The following is a 25,383-nucleotide window of genomic DNA, read 5'->3' on the forward strand; positions in this document are numbered from 1 at the left end:
GAGCCCTAAATCATGCGGTGTCAGGAACCCAAATTCCCTACTCGGACCTGAGACAAAGTATTGCCTCTGCCACCTATCGAGAGTGGCAGAACCGATGGGAGGCTGAGACTCACAGTAAACTCAGGCAGATTGTGGCGGATGTCAGGTGGCGGCCCACATCTAAGGGTCTGACAAGGCGTGGTAGCACAACCATGTCCAGACTTAGGATTGGCCACACCTACATCACGCACTCTTTTGTACTGAAGAGAGAGGAGCCCCCACTTTGCGAGTACTGTGACTCTCGCCTCACCGTGGAACATATCCTCGTTGATTGCCCCAGATACCAGGATGTCAGGGCGAAACATTTTAAAGCCACTAATCTAAAAACACTATTTAATAATGTCGACCCTGGGAAGGTACTGGGCTTTATTCGGGAAGTGGGGCTATCTACGAAGATCTGATTTCTGAATTTGTGAACATGCACTATTTGCATTAGATTTTTACCAAATATTTAAATTTTTACTACCTTCACTATTTTAACTGTGAATAGACCTTAATTTTAATTATATGACTTTATAGAATCTGGCCCTTGTTGTTTAGAGAGAGAGTAGTCCTTAAGGGACTGCAGGCACGACATGGCCTAAATTGTGCCGATGTGCCTCAAATCAACAAATCAAATCAAATCTTGTAAATAGCTTGTGTTGCTGAACATTTTGTAAAACTGTTAAAAAACATAGCTATATTGGTATTGATTTTTTTTTCATTTTATTTACCTTATTGTTTTAAACTCTGTTACTAATTGATGAATTAAAGCTTAACTGTATTAAACAGATAGGCCTATCACAAATTAATCTGTGTAACATGAGTGTGTGTATCACTTACCATCATCACATGTAAAATCCTAGAACACATAATAACCCTAACCCTATACATCATAAACCACTTAGACAAACATAATGTCCTCACCCCATGCCAACATGGCTTTAGGAAATATAGATCATGTTAAACACAACTAATAGGACTAATTGATGATTTTTAAAAAGGTTTAGATAATAGTGAACAAATAGATGCTATCTTACTAGATTTTTCCAAGGCTTTTGACAAAGTTCACCACCATAGTTTGATTAAAAAATTTAAATATTTCGGCATTAATGGTCCATTGCATCAGACAAAGCATTAGGGTTTATTAAAAGAAATTTCTATAAATCTAATAAGAACATAAAACTAAAATGTTATTTAACCTTGGTTAGGCCAATAATAGAATATGCATCCTCCGTTTGGGACCCCTCAACTCAAGAAAACATTAAGAATCTGGAACAGACACAAAATAGAGCAGTGAGATTCATAACAAACGAATATTCACATTTTACTAGAGTAACGCTAAATTTAGAAAGCCTTCAGGACAGAAGGCTCAAAAGTAAAGTAGCTATTATACATAAAACACTGAACCATAATCTTTAAATACAAAAACAAAATTTAATAAAATACTCTGAAAGACACAAAAGATAAAGGGACATTCCTCGTCCCATATGCTAGGACAAATTTGTACAAATACTCCTTCTTCCCTAGTGCTATTAGAGCATGGAATGGGTTGCCTGTGCTAGCCAGGAAAACCAGTGACATGGCCGAATTTAAGTCATTGGTTAATATGCATGACTAAATGCATGATGCGTAGGACGTAATCTTCTTTTTTGAAGTAACGTCTGTATTATATCAACTGTAAAGGGTGTGTGTAGGATGGTCAATGGGATATGTAAATATATATTGAACTAGTTACTAATGTAAATCTCTCAAAAGTGCAATCTGGCTTGAATAGTGGCCGCATGTATGTGTTCATGAATTTCAGACCAACAACTGATCATCAGGCTTGTCATTTAAATTCCAAGAACCACAATATTTTATTAACAGCAGGAGCATCAATTGTACCTATTTATAGCTTGAACCTTAGATGGTCCCGAAGCTTAGATTAAATTAATGTCTGTAGGCCTGTTATTGAGATTTAGTTTTAGACCACAGTTATATAGATCTAATAGCATTAGGAAAACCAAATATAGAAGAAAAAAACTCATCTATACCCTCCCTACCCAAATAAATTTATAGACTGTGTGTTCGACTGATTTTAATAACCTGGTCAGATGGACGTAGTGGGCCTACACAGGTAGTCCTAGTGTAGTGTGTATAGTCAATGGTGTTGACCATCACACGTTTTTTTCTCTTGGGAAAATATCACATTGGCATGGTAAGTCAAGCATGTAGATCTAGTATACCCATACACTAGTTACAGATGTCAAGTGTTTCTTAACACTCCAGCAAACCATAATATTTATTTGCAGTGTAGTATGCTGTCTTTGTATGTTGTGTTTATCCATTCTAGCTAAACAAATGTCAACGTCTATCAATAAATTGAATGACAAGGACTTAATAAATAAAATAAGGAGTAGGGGGTGTTTAGCTCTCTCTTTAAATATAGGCCTGGTCATGTCCATCTAACTGAGATTTATATCCCAATAAGCAAACTCGATACGGTACTGGTGTAGATGTGTGGCCTGTAGTCCAGCCACGTGATTGAGATTTTTCTCCAAAATAAGCAAACTCATTGTCTGGTTACCCAGGTAGAGGTGTGTCCAGCCCCCTGATTAAGATTTACTACCAAGTAAACAAACTCAGTTCCCTCGTCTGACTTCTAGAGAGTGCATACGTCCATCATATTTGACTGGGTCACCTGTCTATCAATGAACTGAATGTGATGGACTAAAAAAATATAAGGGGTGGGAGTAGTTCATCTCTACCTCTGGAGAAATACCTGGTTACCAGTGTAGAGTGGTGGCTTGAAGTCCAGCCCCCTAATAAACATTTATTACCAAGTAAAAAAACTCAGTTCCCTCATAAGGTGTGACCTTTAGAGTGTGTCAATATGCTGACATTGTGGTCTCCTGTCTATCAATAAACTAAATGTGATGGACTAAACAAATAAAAAGGGGGTGGGAGTTATTCATGTCTACCTCTAGAGATATAACCGCACAGCTAGACAGACATCTGGTCAGCGGGACATAGTCAAGAAATATAACGTTAACTAACCCACACAAAGGTCAAGACAAAATAAAGAAAATGTACCAAACATTGCTGCTCTGTAAGTAACGCACATTTATAATGTAAAGTTTCATTTATATTAACATGCCTTGTCTTTATAATAAAAGTGTTTGGTACATATTCATATAGGCTCTCTTTTTCAGCACATTATTATGTTTTAATTATAAACATTTAAACATTCTAGAACAGACATTAATCAAACGTGGTCCATTTTTTGCATATTAAATAGGTACAAGGTGTACTTTTTACTATTCGGCCAACTATCCAGCTGTGATATTTGACCTGAGCTGAATATTGCCGAATAGTGAAAAAATACTGAATATACGGCAGAAGCCGTACATTCCTCGTCCCATATGCTAGGACAAATTTGTACAAATACTCCTTCTTCCCTAGTGCTATTAGAGCATGGAATGGGTTGCCTGAGCTAGCCAGGAAAACCAGTGACTTGGCAGAATTTAAGTCATGCGTTAATATGCATGACTAAATGCATGACGCGTAGGACGTAATCATCTTCTTTTTTGAAGTAACGTCTGTATTATATAAGATAAGATAAGCCAGAGCTACTATCCGTTGCACCCCTGGTTAAGTTTTCATATCTTGTGTGTAGTGGTTAGTGCAGTGAACATAGAGTGGTTAGTTGATTGCAGTGAATACAGAGTGGGTTTTTGATTGCAGTGAATACAGAGTGGGTAGTTGATTGCAGTGAACACAGAGTGAGTAGCTGATTGCAGAGAACACAGACTGGGAAGTTGATTGCAGAGAACACAGAGTGGGGAGTTGATTGCAGTGAACACAGAGTGGGTAGTTGATTGCAGAGAACACAGACTGGGGAGTTGATTGCAGAGAACACAGAGTGGGGAGTTGATTGCAGAGAACACAGACTGGGGAGTTGATTGCAGAGAACACAGACTGGGGAGTTGATTGCAGAGAACACAGACTGGGGAGTTGATTGCAGAGAACACAGAGTGGGTAGTTGATTGCAGAGAACACAGAATGGAGAGTTGATTGCAGAGAACACAGAATGGGTAGTTGATTGCAGAGAACACAGAATGGGGAGTTGATTGCAGAGAACACAGAGTGGGTAGCTGATTGCAGTGAACACAGAGTGGTGAGTTGATTGCAGAGAACACAGAGTGGGTATTTGTTTGCAGTGAACACAGAGTGGGTAGTTGATTGCAGAGAACACAGATTGAGTATTGATTGCAGTGAATACAAAATTTATCTAGGCATTAATTTAATTTATGGAAAATGAAAACAAAATCTGTAATAACCAAAGAGTGACCAAATCTCTTATATAAATTTGTTAGTTTGTAACTTTTTTTTTTTTTAACTTTTCCTCTAAGACACAATTGATAACAATGTAGAGAGAGCATTTGTAAATGTGGAGTCTGGACGGGATCAATTGATAAAGGCAGCTGATTATCAGGTGAGTGTTAGAACAAAGACACAGCTTCTTACTGTAAGACTTCATCTGAATTGTGCAATTTTACTGCAGAATTAAATACTGACATATAACAAAAATTATGAGTAGCTTAAGATTTCTGTAAATTAGGAACAGTTGACTTTTGAAGGAAACAACTGAGTTGACATCTAGTCACTCTGTATGATCTTCTCTAAATGGCTCTCTGCAAACACTTCTGAACACAACACAAAACACTCTGCTCCATACAACCTAGTTATATAGTGTAATAGGTAAACAATCAAGTACTTTACATTTGGCAACACAAAATGTCGGACTGTAATTGCTGAGCTGAACTATATTAGTCTGTCTTGTCCTTGACTTGTACTGCTTCACTGAGCCGAACGCTCTTGGAACTCTAGGCATGTAAGCCTTCTTGAACAAACCCCTCTGTCTGGAAGAGGTCCAAAACATTGCTATTTCCAATGTGTCTAACACTCCAGGCACATGGACTAGAATACATCCAGCCGAGCACAATGGAAACCCCCCACCATTTTCCTATGTTTTACCAAGATAACCGTGCAGGACTCCCCATTAGTGTAACGGACCCTTGAGGACAAGGAAGCTCTCTTTCAACTCCGCACTATACAAAGGAAAGCTCTCGCATTCCCTGAGAGAACCCACATGAATCTTGTTTTGCTATTCATTTAGCCTAATCACATCCTCTAGTGATCATTTCCACCCGAGTGCCACATTGAAGCAGATTAGCGTATGTGGAAATGTTCATACCATCATTTCCTGTAGGTCGGTTCATAGTCCCTCTCACACAGTTGATTGCTAGCAGAAGACTGGCCTGTCACATGTGTAAGCTGATTGATCACACTGTTAACCTTACCAGCGTTGCCACTACTGCTATAATACTTCTATAGAAATGATTACTGACTCCTCAAATGTGGATGCCTCAAGTTACAAATACAGAGTAGCCAAGCTAAAAGAGGCCTGGTATGACTCACACATGATCACAAATACTTACAGAAAAGTAAATTATAATATATTATAATTTCTACTTAAACCAAAATAAATAATAAATAATAACGTCAGTTGAAAGGAGGTGTTGAAAGTATGCACCACACAAATCAGCACATCTAAATGTGTTTTGGAAAATTTAAGTCTTTTCCACATATTGATGAAACTACAAAAAAATCAAACAAAGCATTAGGATTTATTACAAGAAATTTCTATAAATCAAATAAGAACATAAAACTAAAATGTTATTTAACTTTGGTTAGGCCAATAATAGAATATGCATCCTCCGTTTGGGACCCCTCAACTCAAGAAAACATTAAAAAACTGGAACAGACACAAAATAGAGCAGTGAGATTCATAACAAACGAATATTCACATTTGACTAGAGTAACACCTTTAGTAAAATCACTAAATTTAGAAAGCCTTCAGGACAGAAGGCTCAAAAGTAAAGTAGCAATCATACATAAAACACTGAACCATAATCTTCAAATACAAAAACAAAATTTAATAAAATACTCTGAAAGACACAAAGATAAAGGCACATTCCTTGTCCCTTTTGATAGGACAAATTTTTACAAACACTCCTTCTTCCCTAGTGCTATTAGAGCATGGAATGGGTTGCCTGAGCTAGCCAGAAAAACCAGTGACTTGGCTGAATTTAAGTCATTGGTTAATATGCATGACTAAATGCATGACGCGTAGGACGTAATCATCTTCTTTTTTGAAGTAACGTCTGTATTATATAAGATAAGAAGATAAGATAGTGTGATAAATGCTTAACAGCCATTAAATTTATTGCAATGTTATATTTCTCTCCTCAGAGAAAGTCCAGGAAGAAGATGTGTTGTTTGCTTGTTATACTCCTGGTTATAGCCATTATAGTCACCATTATAGTTGTAGTTAGTGTCAAGAGCTAATTTTTCTTTTCTTGAGAAGCTAACAAGCAAACTCCTTGTTTTTTTTTTATTTCCTTGTGATATGTTGTACAAAGTGTTGGCGGGAATGTAGATATCATTCTAAGAGAACAATGTCATTCCTCACAGATTTGGTATTTCACACTTATCTTTTTTTTTTTAATTCTTAGTTTTTTAATAATTTTTTTTTTTAGCTATGAGTTAGACTTTTTTTTTATGTTTGTCTATTTTTTTTAAACATTTAATTGTACCTTTTCAAAAATGTATGTCAACAAACCAATGAACAGTTGTTGTACAAAATATGTCCAATTTTTATTAGTGGTTTGTCATAGAGTTTTATTTTTATAATTAATCTGATTGGGAATTCAATATTTTTTTAGTTCAATTCTGCTGTAAATAAACCTAACAATAATAACGTCTATTTGAATGTAATTGTAACAAATGTAAATTCATTCAAAGGTTTCTTGAATTTCGGCCTATTCAATCATTTATACTTTAATTACCAAGTTAGTGTTTTTATACTTATTTTATAAATATATAAAACATAAAATTAAATTTTACCATAACAATATAAATTGTCTTTAATGTTTTACCTTCATTAGTGAGTGTTCCTTTTAGTAAACCCTTTGGCACAACATTTTGCTGATGTGCCAAAACCCCAAAATATCAGTAAACCCTTGAATAAGGATCCTAGGCAATTATAAAATATCATACAACTCCTCTCTGGCAAACTCCTGCAGCCTCCTGACCCCTAATAGCGATGGCTTCAAGCCATCCCTTTGGACCCGGTCATTTGGAAGAGAGGTGAGTGGGCAGCCCAGCACTCGTAAATTTACTGCCCAGGCTTTCCCCCAGCAATGGAGAGGTCACTCCATCTGAGCAGAGATGCCTACATGCCAAAGGGGAAATGTGTACTCCCAGACCTGGAAATATGTATTTTGTGGGGCAAAAGTGTATTTTCCTAAATATAAAGAAATATACTCAGGTAAGACTAAAAATCATTGAAGCATGTAACATACATGAAATGCGGCAATGCTAGTTAACACAGCTTAGGTTATATGAGACATTTTGTACATTTGTCAAAATATTAATACTTTTAGTCTTGGTCATAAATTTTCTAGAATATGTTAGAAGGATGCTGTTCTTTTCACTTGGCAATGATTTTATGATCATAATGCCTCTAGAGTATTCCACATTCTATAATAGCGGCAACAGAAAATGCATTCAAAAGAATGAGAATTTTGTTACAATGGAAAATAGACTTAAACCAGATGAAGGCCTAATGGTTTACTTAGCTGGATCAGTGACATCTAATTCTATAAAAGTAGTTTTGTTTATAGGCAATTTCTTTACCAGATATGCAGACACTTTAAATATTTTATTACATTTTGAAAAATTAAGATTTTCTTCTTTCTGGCCATTCTTTGCAGAGTTAGCAATAGAAGCTATGGCATCCTCTACAATAACTAATAACAAACATTTTAAAGATTTTTTTTTCCGGCAGATAATCCTAATTAGTCATTATTAAACTTGTTTTTAATATAGAAGTTGGTCTATTGAGCTGTTGAATAGCTGTTGCAAGATAAATCTATTTATATTATTCTGGTTCTGATGCTGAAGTTGTTTTATAAAACAAAGAGGTGTGTTGAAGAAGGGCGCAAGGAATCAAAAATTGAATATTATTTGTCAGCATAATTAAAGCATTTCTTTTGCAAACACACTCAGCCTTGATTGCCTCTGATTTCATTGTTCTTTAACTTTAGGCCTTTATAAGTAATGAAACCTAGCTAGTCACTTGTGACTATAACAATAGCTTTCGATCTGCCACAGAAGATACGTTCTGCAAGTCAGGAAACAACAGTTTGATTCTCTTTATCTTGCTAAGAAAGACATTAAGACCTAGATTTATTCTCTATTCTAGGTAGGCCTATAGATCCATTTTTTTTGTAAACCACCAACGTCACGAGAGAGTTCTTTTGAGATGAAAGTGAGATGTGCAGAGGTTTTAATAGACGAATGTAGGTTGAACTTCATCAACTTAAGGCAGCTTCGTTAATTAACCTACCTATCAATTCCACGGAATAGTAGGCTCTACCGTGAATGAGAACTACTAGATTCTAGATCTATTCAAAGTTAGAAAAGCCAATTTGTCACTTTTTAAAAAAAAAAATTAGATTCCATAAAGGAAAATAAAGGTGATCAACAATTCTCTTTATGATGGCAGAAATTTCTGCTTTTGATTAGATCTAGATCGATACTATAGTGTAACTATAGTGTCTATAGCCTACTTAACTACTATACTATACTATAGGCCTATAATTAAAGATATCTTGAGCTACTAGATATATATAATTATAGATCTATTCTAATCTAGTCAGTAGTCTAAATCTATAATTAGATTAATTAGATGTACTTTGATCTAGATTAGTTCAAAATCTAAGTCTAGTAAACACATCCAGATCTAGATAGATTATTATGACTATACTTGACTATAGTCACTATAGATCTACTTATATAGAATGTCTAGGTCTAGATCTTAATTCTAAATCTAGATTTACGTCAATGCTATTATAGGTGCCTGACATCATAAGATATCTCTAGTACTAGACTCTAGTCTAGATGAATGACAATTAATGAATCAATTGATTCCAATCAGTCTGAAGACCTCATATAAACGGACACATTCAAAGGAACTCTGCTTTAAATATTTTAAATCTTCGCACGCCAGCGCGCACGAAAGGAAGGAAAAAAACCCAAAAAACCTAGATCTATGTCGTTATTGATTAATAAGAATAGTCCATTTGCAGGCATTGAAGCACTAATCTATGATTAGCAAGAATTACTTATTTATTTTTTTATTTTTTAGAGGGGGAAATGCGTATTTTCAGATGATAAACCGTACTCGCGTATTTTCGTGTCCATTTGCATCTCTGAGACACATAAAATGCACAGAAATAGCTCCTTCAGTCTTGAAGTTAATTTCTTCTTCTTTAGTTGGGACAGAATCTGTTAGGCCAATTCTGGCACAGCAAACTTTGTCACAGTTCAAGAGAATGAAGCAGGGCTATCAGACAGAGCAGGCCATATCACTGATTGTATTATTTTTTTATTTTGTTAATTGTGGGAATTCTTCAATCTAGCTTATACACACTTTCTTATTCCATATGCTAGGACTAATTCATAAAGTGCTCTTTTGTCTCTAGTGTCATTAGAACATAGAATGTGTTGCCTTAATCAGCCAAGAAAACTAATGAATTACCCTTTAAGGCTTGAAACATACCATACATGCTAGTGATAGGCCCAAAGGCTATTCTATTATGTTAGTAGGTATCACTGTTGGATCTGTCATAAACTTCAACCAGCATAATTTACCCATCAAAGTTTTGCCTGCTCAGGAAATATTGAAGTGAACTATCTTAAGCTTTTTTTGCCTAGTTACTACATGAGTTGTTGAATGTATTCAATGTTTGTGAATCATCACATTCAGATTGCAGTAGTAAATAAACTATAACATAAAAAAACTAAACTTATTTTTATTTCTGTACAAAAACAACAATTGTGACATGACAGTAGCTTACATTAGTATTAGTGTGTCTTAAAAAAAAAAAAAACACAGCCATTAATCAATCAATAAATGTTAATTTATATAATGTAAAATAAAACAAGAAAATTGTCCAAAAATATTTTTATCATCAGACTTTTTCAGTATCAATACTTATAATATTTATTGCAGTCAAGATAAATAATTGATCTTACACTATGTATACAGGTTTAGTCAAAGATAAAGCTATAACTGATGGACAGTATAGACAAAGTTCACAAGCAGATTTTGGACATTCACATCTAGTCCTGTAATAATTTGTTTAAAGTGAATTCATTCTGCTACACCCCCCCCCCTTTTTTTTTTCCCATATATTTGCCTTAGGCAAAGTAGGATCATTGTCATCACGGACATAACAGTTTTATTAGCAACAACTAAGAGGTTTGATTAAGATTTGCTGTAGTGTTGAGTCTTTTTTGTCTTTTTACACTGCATACTCTAAAAGCTGTTTTCACAGTACTGTAACCGCACCTGTTTTTCTTTTTTTTTATTCAGGTGTAATATTTGGTACTTTGACATGGCATTAACAACCTTTTAGTTGTCATTGTGCCTTATATGATTTGATGTTGCTCTTAAAACATCTCATTCTGTAAGCAAGGAGATTTTGTTTTTGTGCTTGTTTGTTACAGCAATGCAGCGAGAAGTGAACTGGCAGTATCATTCTCAGTCTTGTCAAGTCATCAATAGTGATTTGTTGAAGAACAATGCAACATAACCTGTACAAAAAAACATCATGTTTTTTCCTTGGCAAGACTGCAAAAGAGCTTACTGCTCAGCAGCCAGAAAACTGGTTTGGGTCTAAAATAATCCATTGGTTTATGCCACTAGGCCACACATCAGAAATATGCAAAAGTACTCCATCTGTCACCAAGATACAGTTTCAAATGTTAATAGATTTAAAAGAAATTTCCAATCTTTTTATATCAAGCTATGAAACTACAATGGTTCTACCTATTAGAATTATTCTGAGAAACAAATTTTCTTCATTTCTACATGTTGAACATTTGTTTCATAATCAATGTCTTCCTGCCAGTCCACCTGAATAACTGTGAGATTCTGTCCATCTGTTAATTTTGTCTTTGAAACTTAACATATTAGACACTACAGAGAAGTCCTTTAAGTCACTTTAAAATCTCATTAGCAATGTATAATGTACATGCCAAATTTCCACTGTCTCTATCTTATTCAGTTCTTGCTAATCTTCATTTTCTTTTTCTTTGACATGCTTTGTGGGCACTTGAATATTTACTGAACCAAATGGATCCCTTCAAAGTAATTCAAATGGGCCATAACATTCTTACCCCCCCCCCCCCCCCCAACACATTTTTTTTGTCTCCTGTACTTAAGGTACACTGCTCATAAAGGTGTTAATTATTTTCAGGAAACACTTGAGCTCTAATTATCAATGAATCATCCTTTAGATAGTTTTTAGTTTTCAGTGTCATCAAAGAAATAAATTCAATGTAGCCAAAGCCTTTATGGTTTCTAAAACTAGTAGGCTTTTGAAAAGCTATCAGATTGGGTTTTGCAATTAAAGTTTCACTAATGTTGACCTGTGAATTGCGGTCTGGATTTTGGTCTATAATACTAAGAATTATCTTCCCTGAGAAAGGCCATGTGATAAAATGATCATTGTGACCTTGCATAAAATGAATAAACAGAGAGAGAAAATGTCCAGCATTTTCATTCAAGTTGCTAGCCAAATTAGCTCGAATGCACATTTTATATCCCCATGTACTAGTATAGAATGGAGGACTATGGAGCATGCTGGGTTCCCCAGAGATAGCCTTCATTTGATACTGGCTGAACTCTGGAATTCTCCAGTAGAAATCTCCATTGCAAAACCTGCCTTCACTCTCTTCTAGTTCTCCTTTAAGCTTCCCAACTTTCAGTGCCAAGTCAGCATTTAACTGTTCCATGCTAGCTAACTTATGGGTCAGCTCTTCAATTTTTTGCTTTTGTACAGACATTTGTTCCTCAAAGGAAGACTTCAATTCCTGAACTAGTCTTACAGAGGAGGAACTCTGTACCACTTGTTTGATGGCAGAGTTATCATATGGGAAGATATCAGAGTTGGCATTAGCTCTTTGAAGTAACAATGGATTTCTGTTTGGAAATGTGGAGTGACTGCTCGGGCCAGTGCTAGGACTATTGGAAGCGCCAGAGAGAAAACTCTCCTCATGAGTCATTGGGTGTTCTATCTTAGTGTCTGTTAAATAAAGATCTGTGAATGGATTATTGTTGAGTAATGGACCTTCCAAAGGAGACATGCTGCTTGTCTTGAAAGAAACAGTATTGCTTGAGGTAGAAGTTGATCTTAAGAGTCGGCTGCTGAGTTCTACTTCTCCATTGCTTGGTTTATTGATGATATTTTCAAAATGGTTGACTAATTTGTTGACTGCATGGCACAGGAGGTTCAGATGTTCAATACTGTGAGACTTTAAGTGCTCATCTTCCAGACTGCGCAGCATCTAGAATATATTTTTTTTAAATTTAGAATTTAAAAAAAGAATTTTACTAAAACATCTCTTAGACTAATTATGACAATGTGAGAACTACAATTTGACTAAAATATCTGTATCATCTATAAGACTTGTAATAATTATGACAATGTGAGAACTACAATTTGACTAAAATATCTGTATCATCTATAAGACTTGTAATAATTATGATAATATGAGAACTACAATTTGACTTACTTGATCTCTACATCCAAGTGAGTTAAACATACATCTGATTTGAACATGTTGGCAATCAATCTCCACATGGGATTTCATCTGTGAAGGCAAAGCAATAGAAAAAAAAAATGATCATTGGATGGAATCGTGTTTTAACTCTTTCAGTGCAAATTATTTTAATTTTTATTTTAATTATAGTTTTCTGGGAAAAACAAAACTCTGAAAGGGGGTGGAGCTACTTAAACTAATGTAGCTTTTTATTTTATTTTATAACCTAACAATTTTATTTTATTTTAAAAGAAAATGAATCGTCTACAAAAGTGTAATAAATAGATTAAATTATTCAAGAAAATATTTTTTTTATTTGAAATGACCAGGGATGAAATGACCGGGGATGAAGTGACCGGGGGTGAAGTGACCGGGGACGAAATGACCGGGAACCACATTAATATATGTTATTTGGAGCCAGAGTTGTCAAGTTCTTGAGTTGATTGTGTTGTGTTGAGCAGTGTTTGCAGGGAGTCTGATAGAGATGTAGCTACATATGAAGTCTTCCTTTCAGCAACAAAGGTCTGTACAAAAACAAAAGAGCTGACCCAGAAGTTGGCTAGCATGGAACCTTGAAGCATTGAACTTTATGATATTTTAAGGTGTGCAAATGCAAAATGAAGCTCTTCAAAATTGAAGCACTGGATAGCATAAAGGAAGGGCTTCGGATTTCAGAAGGCATACACAACAGAAGTAGAAAGAAGGGTGAAAGTGCAGCAGCACCTGGTTATAACAGATGCCCAACCTGTGACCGCAGCTGTGTATCAAGGAATGGCCACTTTAGACAAACAAGAAGTTGAAAGGGAAAAGATTGCCACAGACAATATATATATAGATATTATTATTATTATTATTATTATAAGCTGTGAGGTTTCTTTTTTAAGTTTAAAATTAAATTTACTTAATTAGAACAAAAATTAAATGTAGGATTCATAATGGTAGATGAAAAAGTTTAAAATCAACCAAAAGTTAAGACAACAACAGTTGATTTTTTGTTTTAACCTTCATGTTTTCCAAAGCTGTAAAACAATAAATAGGAAATATTCTACTAACTCAAAGTAAACAATCTATTGAACTGATGTACTTCATCAAACCATGGAACTATACTAAAAGAATGACGACTTCGAGTTTTTTTTTACAATGCCGTATATAAAACAGGTTTTTTGTGCATGTTCTCGCGCATCCTGCAATGCCTATAAAATAAAATTACAGAGACATAGAAGGATTTTACGCCTCGAACGCGCACGATGTACCCGTGTTAGTGTTGCTTGAAAAATGTTTTTTTGGCTTTTTATAAACAGATCAATAAAAACTTTATCCATTTTCAGACAAGCTGTTATGGTAGATATAATTTATTAAAGTAAGAGATTATCACAAATGATTTTATTTTTGATCGCCCTTCGCGTCAAATTCAATCTAGGTAGATGCTTCTGTTTTGAAGTTGCTGTTTGTTTAGTAAATTTCATGTTACGTATTTTCAACTAGATCTGTGTAATTTTTGTATGCGCTACTTATACATGTAGGTCTACTTATATACATTTTAAAAAAACAACTAAATCCATAGAGAATGTCATTCCTATCTCTCATTAGTTTAATTCATATTTGCATAAGAACAGTCACCAGTAATGAATACAAAACGTAGGCCTACATATAGACTTAATATAAACGAAGTTAATAAACGTGCGAGCGATAGAAAGGAGCCCATTTATTAAAAAGTAAATTTTTATTGATCTAAAATCTATATAAAGTATTAAGAGACTTTTTAAAATCTAGTTTATGAAAAAAAAAAGTAAGCCTATTAGGTCTATTGATAGTAGACTTATTCACAGACAGTATATTTAGAGACTTAGAACTAGATCTATATCTAGGCCTAATGATGCTATTATATTTTTAGCAATGTTTATAAAAAGTCAAGCTCAATTATCTATATCTTTACGATATTACAAACAGACATTTTAATTTTAGACAATATTTAAAAATAATCAAATTAAATCAACCTAATTAATGTACCGATAGCCTATCAGATCAAGTATGCTTCTTTGCAGACGATATTTATGAGCCTAGAATAGATCTAATATATGATGCTACTTAAAACTTAATAAAACCATGTTAATAAGGTACTATTAATCTGGGTATATTTAAAACTAGAAAATAGATTTAGGCATTTTCCTTAACAGAAACAGATCTGCAGTGTTTACAAAACTAACTAAAATGCTGTAATCTAAAGTAATACTAGATCTAGCACTATATCTAGAAAACAGAATCTATTTCTAGTGAATTTTATTGCTTTCCTATAAGTTTTTCTAATCTAAATCTATTATCAGTTTGATTATAACTACGTTTATATATTACGACAGTGTAGAATAGGCATCTAGATTGATTGTAAACACGGTAGATCAATATTCAATAACGAAAATGCCTATATCTAAATTCAAGTTTTAAATATACCCAGATTGCCAGATTTTATACATTATTATTTACATCTAGCTATTTTACCCGGCTTTTTATTTTTTTGGGGTTTTGAATTATGTTTTTGTTTTCTTATATTCATCATAATTCATGGCAAGTTTCTTCAACATTGGAACAGAATCTTCTTAGTTTTATTTGTTATAAATACTTTTTGTTTGTTTGTTAGTTTTACCGCACTAGATCTAGAAAATACGTGGGCAAGGTGGAGTGTGTACTTCTAAATATAATTAATGAACAAAATAGATTATACATGTAGATCTACTTGAAATATACCTTATATAGTTTTAATAAAATAATTTTAAAAAATATATCTAAGTGGGCCTCTAATAGTAATTTGAAAGTTGTTTTTTCTAAACAGAATCTAAAATAAAGACTTACAACTACAGTGATGTGTAGTTCTAAATACGTTTTTAAAACGGCCATTTGAAGGTAAATTTGGTGAAATAATCAAATGGAGAGACTATATTATATTGAGTATATTTTGTATGTTCATTTCTCAAACTAAAAAGGTATGTTTTTAAAGATTAGAGTGAATAGATCTAGCCTTGGCCCATCAAAAAGATGTGAACAATCAGCTATTTTCTAATCTAGGGAAAGGTGTCATAATTGTATTATATAAGGTGGTATAGGCCTTCTTGTTAAGAAGGAACGTATCTAATTTATAAGCACTTTTTTTTTGGTTAGAAAAATAGAAATATATATCTAGATCTAACGTAGTCATTATAGATCTAGAATCTAGATCTACATTACAAATTACAGAAATAGATCTCAAATTTCAATCCAGGCGTATAACAATTTCAAATATATTTTAGATGTAGGCCTAAATATTCAAACTAAAATAGATTTTAGACCTTATTAACAGTCTTAACTTAGCCTGTAGTACTACAAGATCTATTACTCTAGATATAGAATAAATATCTACATCTATATATATAGAGACACTTTAGGAATCTAGATCTGCTCTAGATTATTTTATAAATATAATCTAGATCTAGATAATAATCTAATATCTAGATTCATCCTAAATCTATTAGTAACTGGATTTTGTGTAGATTTAAAGAGGTAAATCTGATCTAAAATAGATTTAAATTTATAGAATAGATCTAGATTCTAGATCAAGATATAAGTCAAGACTACAATGTCTACAACTCGTATATAGATCTAGACCTAGAATGCCTAGAAGATCAAACAGGCAGTAGATCTGGATCTACATTCAAGACCAATAAGTCAAATAAGTCCGTACTAGAATTTAAACATAGTCTAGAATCCTTGTCCTTATTAAATTCTATTCTTTTCTTAGAAGTCAATATGTTAGAGACATATTGGAAAAATGTTTTGGCATGATTATAAAATACCCTTTTCATTGAATAAACGAAGCATTAGCGCAAAGCTTAACCAAATGTAGGCCACAATAGGACGAAATATAAACAATATATGAATTTTGTATTCAATATTTTCTTTTTACATTAATAAAAAAATAATGACAATTTAGTTTGTTGGAATTCAGACTTTGCGGAACAAAATAAAAGTGACAATGAGGAACGGCATAACATGTGAGTTTTTATTTATTTTTAGCAGAACGGTAGGTTCATCTACATAAAACCCCCATATCTAATAGAAAAAAACCAACGTTGGAATCCCTGAGAAAATATAATTTTGAGTAGGATGATCAAAAATAAAATAATTTTGAGATGATCTCTTACTCTAAAAAATGATATCTACCATAACAGATTGTCTGAAAATGGATGAAGTTTTTAAGAATCTGTTTATAAAGAGCTAAAAAACATTTTCTAATCAACACGGGTAAATAGCGCGCGTTCAAGGCGTATAATCCTTCTTTGTCTCTGTACTTTTTTAAAAATACAGTGCAGAATGGGCAGACATGATGCTCAAAGACCTGTTTTGAAGTTGTCGTCAAACTAAACAATATATTCAACAACTTACAGGTTATTTTCTATTTTTCTAATACTGTAATTAAAACTTATTTTGATCTACCATTATGTTTTTCCTTTTTATGTGTTGACAAAATGTGGAAATAATAATACAAACTTTATTTGAGAAACTCTGCAACTGACCTGAGCTCTTGGTTTACTCTGCCCACAGTAAGTGCAAGTCTGAAGGACATTTGGGCACACTAATCTGTGACTCTATAAATAAAGACACAAATGAGGACAGTCATTAAATCAATACTCTATAAACCAAATATATGTTTACAGGACTGATACAGGTTAATGATATAAGGGTTTGTTCATAAAAAAAAGTAACATAAGATTTGACCTAGGCTTCTATTGAGAAGAAACTTTTTTGTTATCATATAAAGCAGAGGTTCTCAAACATTTTTGACCCGGGGAGCCCTTTATATAGTCAAAACTTGCCCACGGACCCCTAAATGAAAATGCTACATAAATATATATAAGTAAAAAGTCTAAAAAAAATACAAAATGATACTTTAAAAAAAAAACAACATAGCTTATATTAAGTGCATCAATTAGTTTGCACCAGTCATGTAATTAAATAAATTTGTAATAGATCTAGACTAACAATAATAAAGCTGAGCGATTACAAATATTTTTTACCGATTGTTTTTGTTTGGCACAATTTCATGGTTTTAGCTTTCTCAATATGCTATGATCCTATCACTTGCCTATACCAGTTGGAAAGGGGTAGGGGGAGAAAGAACGGGGTATCTGGGTGATTGCTTTTTAAATGTATTTAAAAAAAAAAAGAATGACCTGAATTAGAGCTTGTGGGCTAAAGTATAGTACGTTATAGACATATTAAACAATAGTGATGGACGAGTTGATTATTATTCAAGTTATATGATCAGATAAGCTTCTTTAAATTTTAATTGTGCTCAATTTTCATCTTTCTGCTGACCCCTTTCGGTCGTCTCGCGGACCCCAGAACCGAGTTGGAAAAACACTGATATAAAGAACTGTCTTGATTGTTCTTTAATGTTTAGTAGTCAAGTTGCTGTGAACTATTTTTAAAAGTCAGATGACAACACACTGATACACAATAATTTCTCTTTCTACAAATCTAGATGAAATTGATATAACAATGTTCTAACGATGATTAAAATAAATAGGTCAACTATTATTAAAATAAATAGGTCAACTATTATTTAATAAGTAAAGTTTCTCTTCGGCTAAAAGTTTATGAGGAAATTGTCAACCCTGTCAACCAAGAATCACTCACTAAGATTCACAGACTAAGTTACCAAAGTGTGACTATTCACACATCTTTTTTACCATAATTAAACATAAATAAGGGTTATTGTTAGACTATGAAATAGAAAATACAAACCTCGACAGCATTGGCCTTTATGCTGTCTGAACATTTTTCACAGAATATTATTCGAAACTCACAATGTTGTGTCATGTGTTCCTGTAAATCACATCGATGCAATATGGAGGCACATCTATTAGGGCAGGGCACTAAAGAATGCTGACATATATCTAAATGATTCTGAAAACACACACACAAAAATCATTTTTAATTAGTTTGATGTGAAAAGAGTAAAAAGCAAGAAAAAAAAAAAAACTAATTTACTTTTTAACATTCAGGAAACTTCTATCCATAAAGGTTTCTGTTTGTGTCTCTTGTTAAAATGCCATTGAACCATTTGGAGAAATATCAAGCACTAGACTATGATTTCTATCTGAATATAAATTACCAACCTGAATCTATTTTATTTGCTCTAAACATCTAAAAAGAATGGAGATTTTTAAAAATATATTTTATATTTCATTTTGTTGTTTCTTCAAATAATTGTAATTGTTTGACTGGTACTTAAGCATTTTTTAATGAAATAATTAAATCTTGAACTAATACATAATAATACATAATATAAAAACATAGTTAAACAATTTCCTAGTCAACCATATAAGTGTTAATCCAAGAGCTAATGTTTGTTTTATTTTAGTGAGCATATAAAAGTGGTTTTACTTTGATTCTTACAATGTCAAACACTTCAAGTGAGAAGAATTGTGTACTGTAACTCAGATACGACAGATAATGAATTTTTCTCTAAAACAAGGGTGTTGAATGATAAGATTACAGTTTCCTACTGTTACTCATGACAATAAGAAAAGCTTTTTTATTTATTATTTTATATCATGACCCATTTAATAATTAAAATGAAACTGACACACACTGTTCACACACAAAATCCCTGACTACAAATATGTAATAGATATACACAACTATATACGAAACAAATCAAAAGAAAGAGATTGAAACTGACTACCTGTAATTTACCCAGAGTAACAATTTCATCACAACCATCTTTTTTATTTGGGCACTTGATATTGAAGTTTAAAATTTCTCTTTTAGCAAAATTGTCAGGAAAGACGTCATTCTCTACAAGTTGTTCATTGTCAACCGGGCAACGTGTACATGGTGCTCTTCAAACCGATAGAAAACTATTGTTACAAATTGTTACAAAGATTGTTTGTAGTTTGTAATTAGAAAGCTTAAGGATGATGTGAGAAAACAATGAAGAAAACTAGCCACATAATGCAATATAAAGCAAGATATGGACAATATGGTCACCTAATGCAACACTACGTAGGGAATAGATAAGCAAGCTACAAAAATTACTTTGCATTAAAATTCATTTATTAAAATTAAATGTTTCTAAACAAAGTGATGATACCTGGAGTGTTGTGCTGACTCAATCATTATTGAACCTTATAATATTAGGGCAATGAACCTTATAATATTAGGGCAATGTGCTGAGCTAAACATCAATAAGCCTTATAATATTAGCACAATGTGCTAACTCGAGCAGCATAAAAATTTTATATAAGACTATGTGCTTATTTAAAATTGCCTGGATACTTGGTTGAGCACCTACTATAAGAGAAAGGAGCCTCTACAATGGTATATATACTGACCAGTTAAACAATTATTATAATTATTCTCTATTTTATTTATTTTCATATAACATTTACCTGTTTATATTTTTTTCATTTTCATTAACAAGGGCAGTAACTCAGATCAATATCTGTTCATTTTCACTATGAACAATGTATGAACCAAATATCAATGGCCATTTGTCAAGGGAATATTTTTTGGTAAGCCAAGTTTCTGTGAACTAGTTGTCAGATGAACCATTTGTCCGGAAAGATTATTGTTGAACCAGTTCTGTGTGTAATTTGTCTTTAGGTTATTACAACCAAGTTTTCTTTTCCTCGGCGAAGAGAACAACGCTGGCAGAAGAAAAGCAAGGCCCACGACACTAGCTCCAGCTGGAATAACTTGCCCAGTGTGCAGCCGAATATTCCAGGCTCACATAGGTCTCACCAACCTCATGAGGAGGCACAAAACCCCAGTGCAAAGCCCTCAGCCCCATGGATGACAAAAGTGGTCATTATCGAACCACGAGGGACGAACTATATATAACCAAGTGACATAATTTTTTAATATTTGGAAAGTTTGTTGATGGACAAAAAATAAGTCAATTAAATAGTTATTTTGTCTCTATAAATTTTTTTTTTACCTCAACCATCTTATAATGCAGTCTCTACAAAATCTATGCCCACACTTGGTCTGACGAGGCTCCCTAAGAATAAGCAAGCAAATAGGACATTCATATCTCTGTTCAACAGGAGGTACAAACTCATAGTCATAGCCTTCCATAGACTGTGAACATGTATTGTCATTGGATGTGAAAGAAATATCAGAACCACTCTGATAAGAATGCTGCCCAATACTGTTATAGTTCATGTCTGAAAAAAAAATGAAATGAAAAGATAAATAATTCTAGTTCTAAAACAGAAATCTAGACCTTGTCTATGTGTAGTAATAATCTTAAGTTATTAGGCCTACCAGAGTACAGTAATTAGGCTATAGTAGGCTGATGAGCAGACACATAGTAGCCTACACACCTCATAGTATTACCATACTTTTTAAATTCCTTTATTTAAGCAGAACTACCATTATCATTAGTACCGTAATGTGAATGATATTTTTTTTTCTTCAATACCGGTATCTGTCACATTTAGCCTATGCTAGTCATTGAACTGAAGTCAGATCTGTTTACTCATTTTTTCTTAATTTAAAAAGACACAATGAGTGGATGAAAAGTTTAGTTCTTTGAAAGATAATCAAAAAGTTGTAGATTCTATTTTGATCAGCATAATTAAAAATTATGATATATTTTTCAGGTTGAGTTATTTAAAGAGTGTATTTAATAAAGATAAATATAATCTTTACTAATGTAAAAATAATGTAAAACTAGAAGGTAGATAATTTTTTTTTAATTATACATTTTTCTAGACTTAATACCATACAGTAATCAAAACAAACACACAACATACATAAGCATAAATACACAGATCTATAGATCTAAATGTAACATTGTCTTTTGTAAAATTGTAGTGCATTAGTGATTTGTTGCAAAATTATATGAAAATAGTAACAAAATAGTGAAAAAAAAAGTGTAGCGATGCTCCACAAGTCTAACAGCTAAATATTTGTGACTGACTCAGTATTTAAAAAATTTAAGACTGATTTTCACACCTTGATCATGATGGTTTGTAATTGGACCTGGTCAATTAATAAATTGAAAGAAAGATTCTAGACTAGATAGATATAGAGTAATTTTCGTCTAGGGAACACCCAATATTTTCTAACAATAACGAACACCCCACAATCTTCAGACACATTTAGTTTCGTTTACTCTGAAAAACAAGGGTTTTACACGGGCTCAAAGAGCACAGGTAGGATGATGCCATTTTTTTTCTTCTAGGACAGAAGGAGGGTAGGTCCGGGGTGAAGGAGATTTTTTTAGAAAATTTAAGTATCAGCTAAACATGAACTATCTAAAATGCTTCTAAATAGCCTAAAAACACATGCATGTCATAGTCTTTGAGCAAATATGCGGTGTTCCATAATATTCATTTGTCACAATCAATGACATTAACGAAGGGTTTTATCACTATCAATGACTTTAGCGAGCACAATTTTTATGTTGAAAATGCATATCAAAAGGATGTAACTCAAGGCTGGGATTTATTTTGTATAGCTCTAACATTTTCTTACTTAATTTTGCTTTTGTTTTAGATGTTAAACCATGAATGAGTAAAAAGAAAGGGAATATCGCCAAACATAGTGCTAATGAGGGATAGAGTTGGGTATAATGTCAATTAAAAAAATAATGCTTTCATGAGTGGCACAATCCTGCTCTCTCTCTCCCTCTTTTTCACTCCTAATCGCTCTAATTAATAATTGACCAGCCTAGGTAGGAAACTAGCATGGTATTATCAAGACAGTACTGGACCAGAAAAAAAAAAGTAGTGGGAGGGACAATTATTGATCAATCAGGTACCAAATTAGGTCAAATTCACTGGAGTGAGCAGGCTAGACGCCGGGGTAACACATTTTTTTTTTTGGGTCAACTAGATCTAGGTATGTCACAGTATATGGCCCTTTGTAAATTTGAGGGTTTAGCAAAGAAGGGAGCAATTAAAAGAGGGAAAAGTGACACTAATCTGTCGTTCTTGAGTTGGTGTAAAATGCAATTGATATTAAAATTAAAAAATTGAAGATTACATTATTTTTAAATACAATAACATGAAGTGTTCGTTAGTGTACAAGACAGTGTTCATTAGTGTACAGAGCGGGAAATGGTGTTCGTTAATGTTAGTGCAGGACCTCATTGACCTGACCCTCTTCATCATCATATTTTATTCTAACTATATATATATATATGTAACAAAACAATATAACTATTTTATTGACAAATGGATGACGAATTTATAGATGTTTGTAGTTTTTTCCTAGGACTAACCATTCTTATGGAACTATAAAAATTCAAATGTAAAAATTGCGGCGGCAGTGCTTAAGCCTTAACTTGTTCGTAAGAGGGAAATTACCATACCGTCCATACTCCATAGATTTAGAAATAATTTAGATTATTATCATGATTAGACTAGATCTAGATATTTTTTAAAATATATTATTATTATAGTATTTAATTTATACTAATTTAATTATTATTTATTTTATTATAGTTATAGTATAGTAATATAGATAATAGTATTTTAGTACTAAAAGTAAACTAGTCAGCCTAGTAGCCTAGTCTTCTATAATAATATTTAATTATTAATAATTATTATAATATTTTACTTTTAAATATTTAGATCTAGATCTAGAATCTAGATCTATAGTAGTTTATTTATTTCGGACATTACATGAATTCGGACATTCGCTGTTTTTTGTGGTCATTAAATAATTATTTTAGTATGTATTATAAAACTAGCGCGCTGTATAATGTGCTTGTCCATTTTCCTATGATTTTGACCCAATTTCCTTCCATTTAGCTGTCTTTTTATGTACGAAAAACGAATTTCAAATTTGTTAGTCAGGTTGTTGTTTTTTCCTATGTTACCCGGATGACTTTAACTCTTCCTAGAGTTAAGACTATATTTTTTGATTGGCTAAGTCTACACTAATGAGCCCGGCAATAATTATTCTGTTTTTGAAGCTAATTTATTTGATTCATAAGCCAAGTTTTCTAATTCCATACAAAAAAAAAATTAATACGTTGTCCGAATTAGATTACGATTTTCTTACCAAAATTTATTTCGGACAGCCAGTTTTGGACATCAATAAAAATGATCTTATATTATATTTGTTCGTTTGTTGTTGTTTTTTAAAATAAAGAATAAATGGGCAAATGTTTGGAGTGAGCTTGGTACATTGAATGAAGTTAAATGCTTAGATCTAGACCTACTAGATAGATCTAGATTTATATAGAGAGAATATAGAGGATTCAGAATGGCTATCGTAACCTGTAGGGGCCTACTATACTACAAAAGATCATCTGTATTAGATCTAGAAATGTATTAAATTAATAAACAAAAAAAAACACAAACATTCAACACACATCTAATCATGCAAACCCCAAACATTCAACACATAAAATAAACAAACATAAAATAAGTCTAAAAGTCAGTGTAGAAGTCACTATTCCAGTGACCTAATTTTGATAGAATAAGTGTGTTCATATTTTTATTTTTTGCGTTCGTATTTATGCATAGTTTGAAAACATCGTAATGATTTCCTGTGAGGGGCTATGCCTGGGGATCTTAAAATTTAGTTAATATTAATATAGAATTAAAATCTGAGTTTATTGATGCCTAAATATAGAGAATGTCCGAAATAAATTATGGTGTCCGGAATCAAATAATGTGGGTCAAATGTGTCCGAATTAAATGAAAACACACGGCCTCTTTGACCTTAAATATAATAACAAATGTAGGTTAGAGGTACAAATATAAGTAGTCATCTTTATTCTCCTTTAACTAAAGAAGATTTTGATACGTCATTTTCTTTTCTATGTCAAACCATTGTAAAATAATGCGCTGTCAAAGTCAAACTTTCAAATTTGGGCCTATAGACTATAGGTGTCCGAATAGCATAAACTACTCTAGATCTAGACTCTAGATCAGATCTAGAATACTCAGTCACTCAGTCTACTGACTAGCTAGATTAGTAGATAAAGATTATCATTATTATTATATCTAGATCTATTATACTATTATAACGCAAACAAAATACTTAGATTAAACCTTATACTAATGATAAGGTATTTATTTGTCCAGGAAGTTATACTTTTTTGGGGATGAAAAAAAAAGAAAATATTCTAGAACTAGATCGAGATGATCGAGATCTAGACTAGACGTGTATGCTGTCTTGATTTTGCTGTTACTAGATCTAGAACACCGACCTAATATATATAGGTCTGTGATCTAGAATTTGCTTGATGATAGATCTAGAAATATAGCAGCGTTTCTCAAACTGTGGAGAGTAAAACCTGCTGACACGCGAAAGTGTGAAATCGGTTACTTTTTTTTTTCTCAAGGACAAAAAACCCTTTTTGTATTTGTATAGATCTATTTCAGTATTTAAAAAAGTCATTTTTACTTTAAAAAATTGAATTATTATTTTCATCTATTACTAAGTTTTACTAAGCAGGATTTTTTTTTTGTTGCTTCCATGGTTGCTTCTTTATTTTATTAACACATAAACTAAAATAGTAGATCTAGAAAGAGTCCCAAATCGATGTCGCAGATCCGTGAGAAGATAGGCTGTGCTGATGTGTAAATAATGCACAAATGATGTGTAAATAATGCACAAATTTGCCCGAACCTGGTACAAAGATTGCGAAGA

General features: G+C 32.8%; 2 protein-coding genes across 8 annotated transcripts in view; one reads left to right on the top strand and one right to left on the bottom strand.

Annotated features, from left to right (window-relative positions):
• The window catches only part of LOC106061440 (syntaxin-7-like), a 40,842-nt gene extending 32,714 nt beyond the window's left edge, over positions 1-8,128 (top strand). For all 4 annotated transcript variants that reach the window (XM_056043092.1, XM_056043090.1, XM_056043091.1 and 1 more), the window contains 2 exons: positions 4,413-4,495; positions 6,316-8,128. In XM_056043092.1, coding sequence (XP_055899067.1) covers positions 4,413-4,495; positions 6,316-6,411 — 179 coding nt within the window. In that variant the 3' untranslated portion in view covers positions 6,412-8,128. The remainder of the gene's footprint in view (positions 1-4,412; positions 4,496-6,315) is intronic.
• A 1,804-nt stretch (positions 8,129-9,932) lies between these two features.
• On the bottom strand, positions 9,933-24,912 carry LOC106068706 (TNF receptor-associated factor 6-like). 4 transcript variants are annotated; one of them, XM_013228161.2, is made up of 7 exons: positions 24,826-24,912; positions 20,708-20,936; positions 19,454-19,610; positions 18,511-18,672; positions 17,280-17,351; positions 12,709-12,786; positions 9,933-12,480 (listed from the first exon to the last, which is right to left on the bottom strand). In XM_013228161.2, exons 2-7 carry the CDS (start codon positions 20,932-20,934, stop codon positions 11,377-11,379), a joined length of 1,800 nt encoding a protein of 599 aa, XP_013083615.1. In that variant the 5' UTR covers positions 20,935-20,936; positions 24,826-24,912; the 3' UTR covers positions 9,933-11,376. The 4 variants fall into 4 exon arrangements, with proteins under 4 accessions (XP_013083615.1, XP_013083614.1, XP_013083612.1 ...); XM_013228160.2 differs by having other exon boundaries at positions 24,783-24,906; XM_013228158.2 differs by having other exon boundaries at positions 24,772-24,906.
• Positions 24,913-25,383: the final 471 nt, after the last annotated feature.

Source organism: Biomphalaria glabrata, chromosome 10 (assembly GCF_947242115.1).
Source record: "Biomphalaria glabrata chromosome 10, xgBioGlab47.1, whole genome shotgun sequence".
NCBI lineage: Eukaryota > Metazoa > Mollusca > Gastropoda > Planorbidae > Biomphalaria > Biomphalaria glabrata.

What these genes read in the sequence shown, in the direction of transcription:
- LOC106068706 (XM_013228161.2), bottom strand. Translation starts at nt 20,934, where the DNA reads ATGAACTATAACAGTATTGGGCAGCATTCTTATCAGAGTGGTTCTGAT. An exon ending in TGCATTATAAGATGGTTGAG is followed by an intron (nt 19,611 to 20,707) that starts GTAAAAAAAAAA and finishes ATCGGTTTGAAG; the next exon opens with AGCACCATGTACACGTTGCC. An exon ending in TTACTCTGGGTAAATTACAG is followed by an intron (nt 18,673 to 19,453) that starts GTAGTCAGTTTC and finishes GTGTGTTTTCAG; the next exon opens with AATCATTTAGATATATGTCA.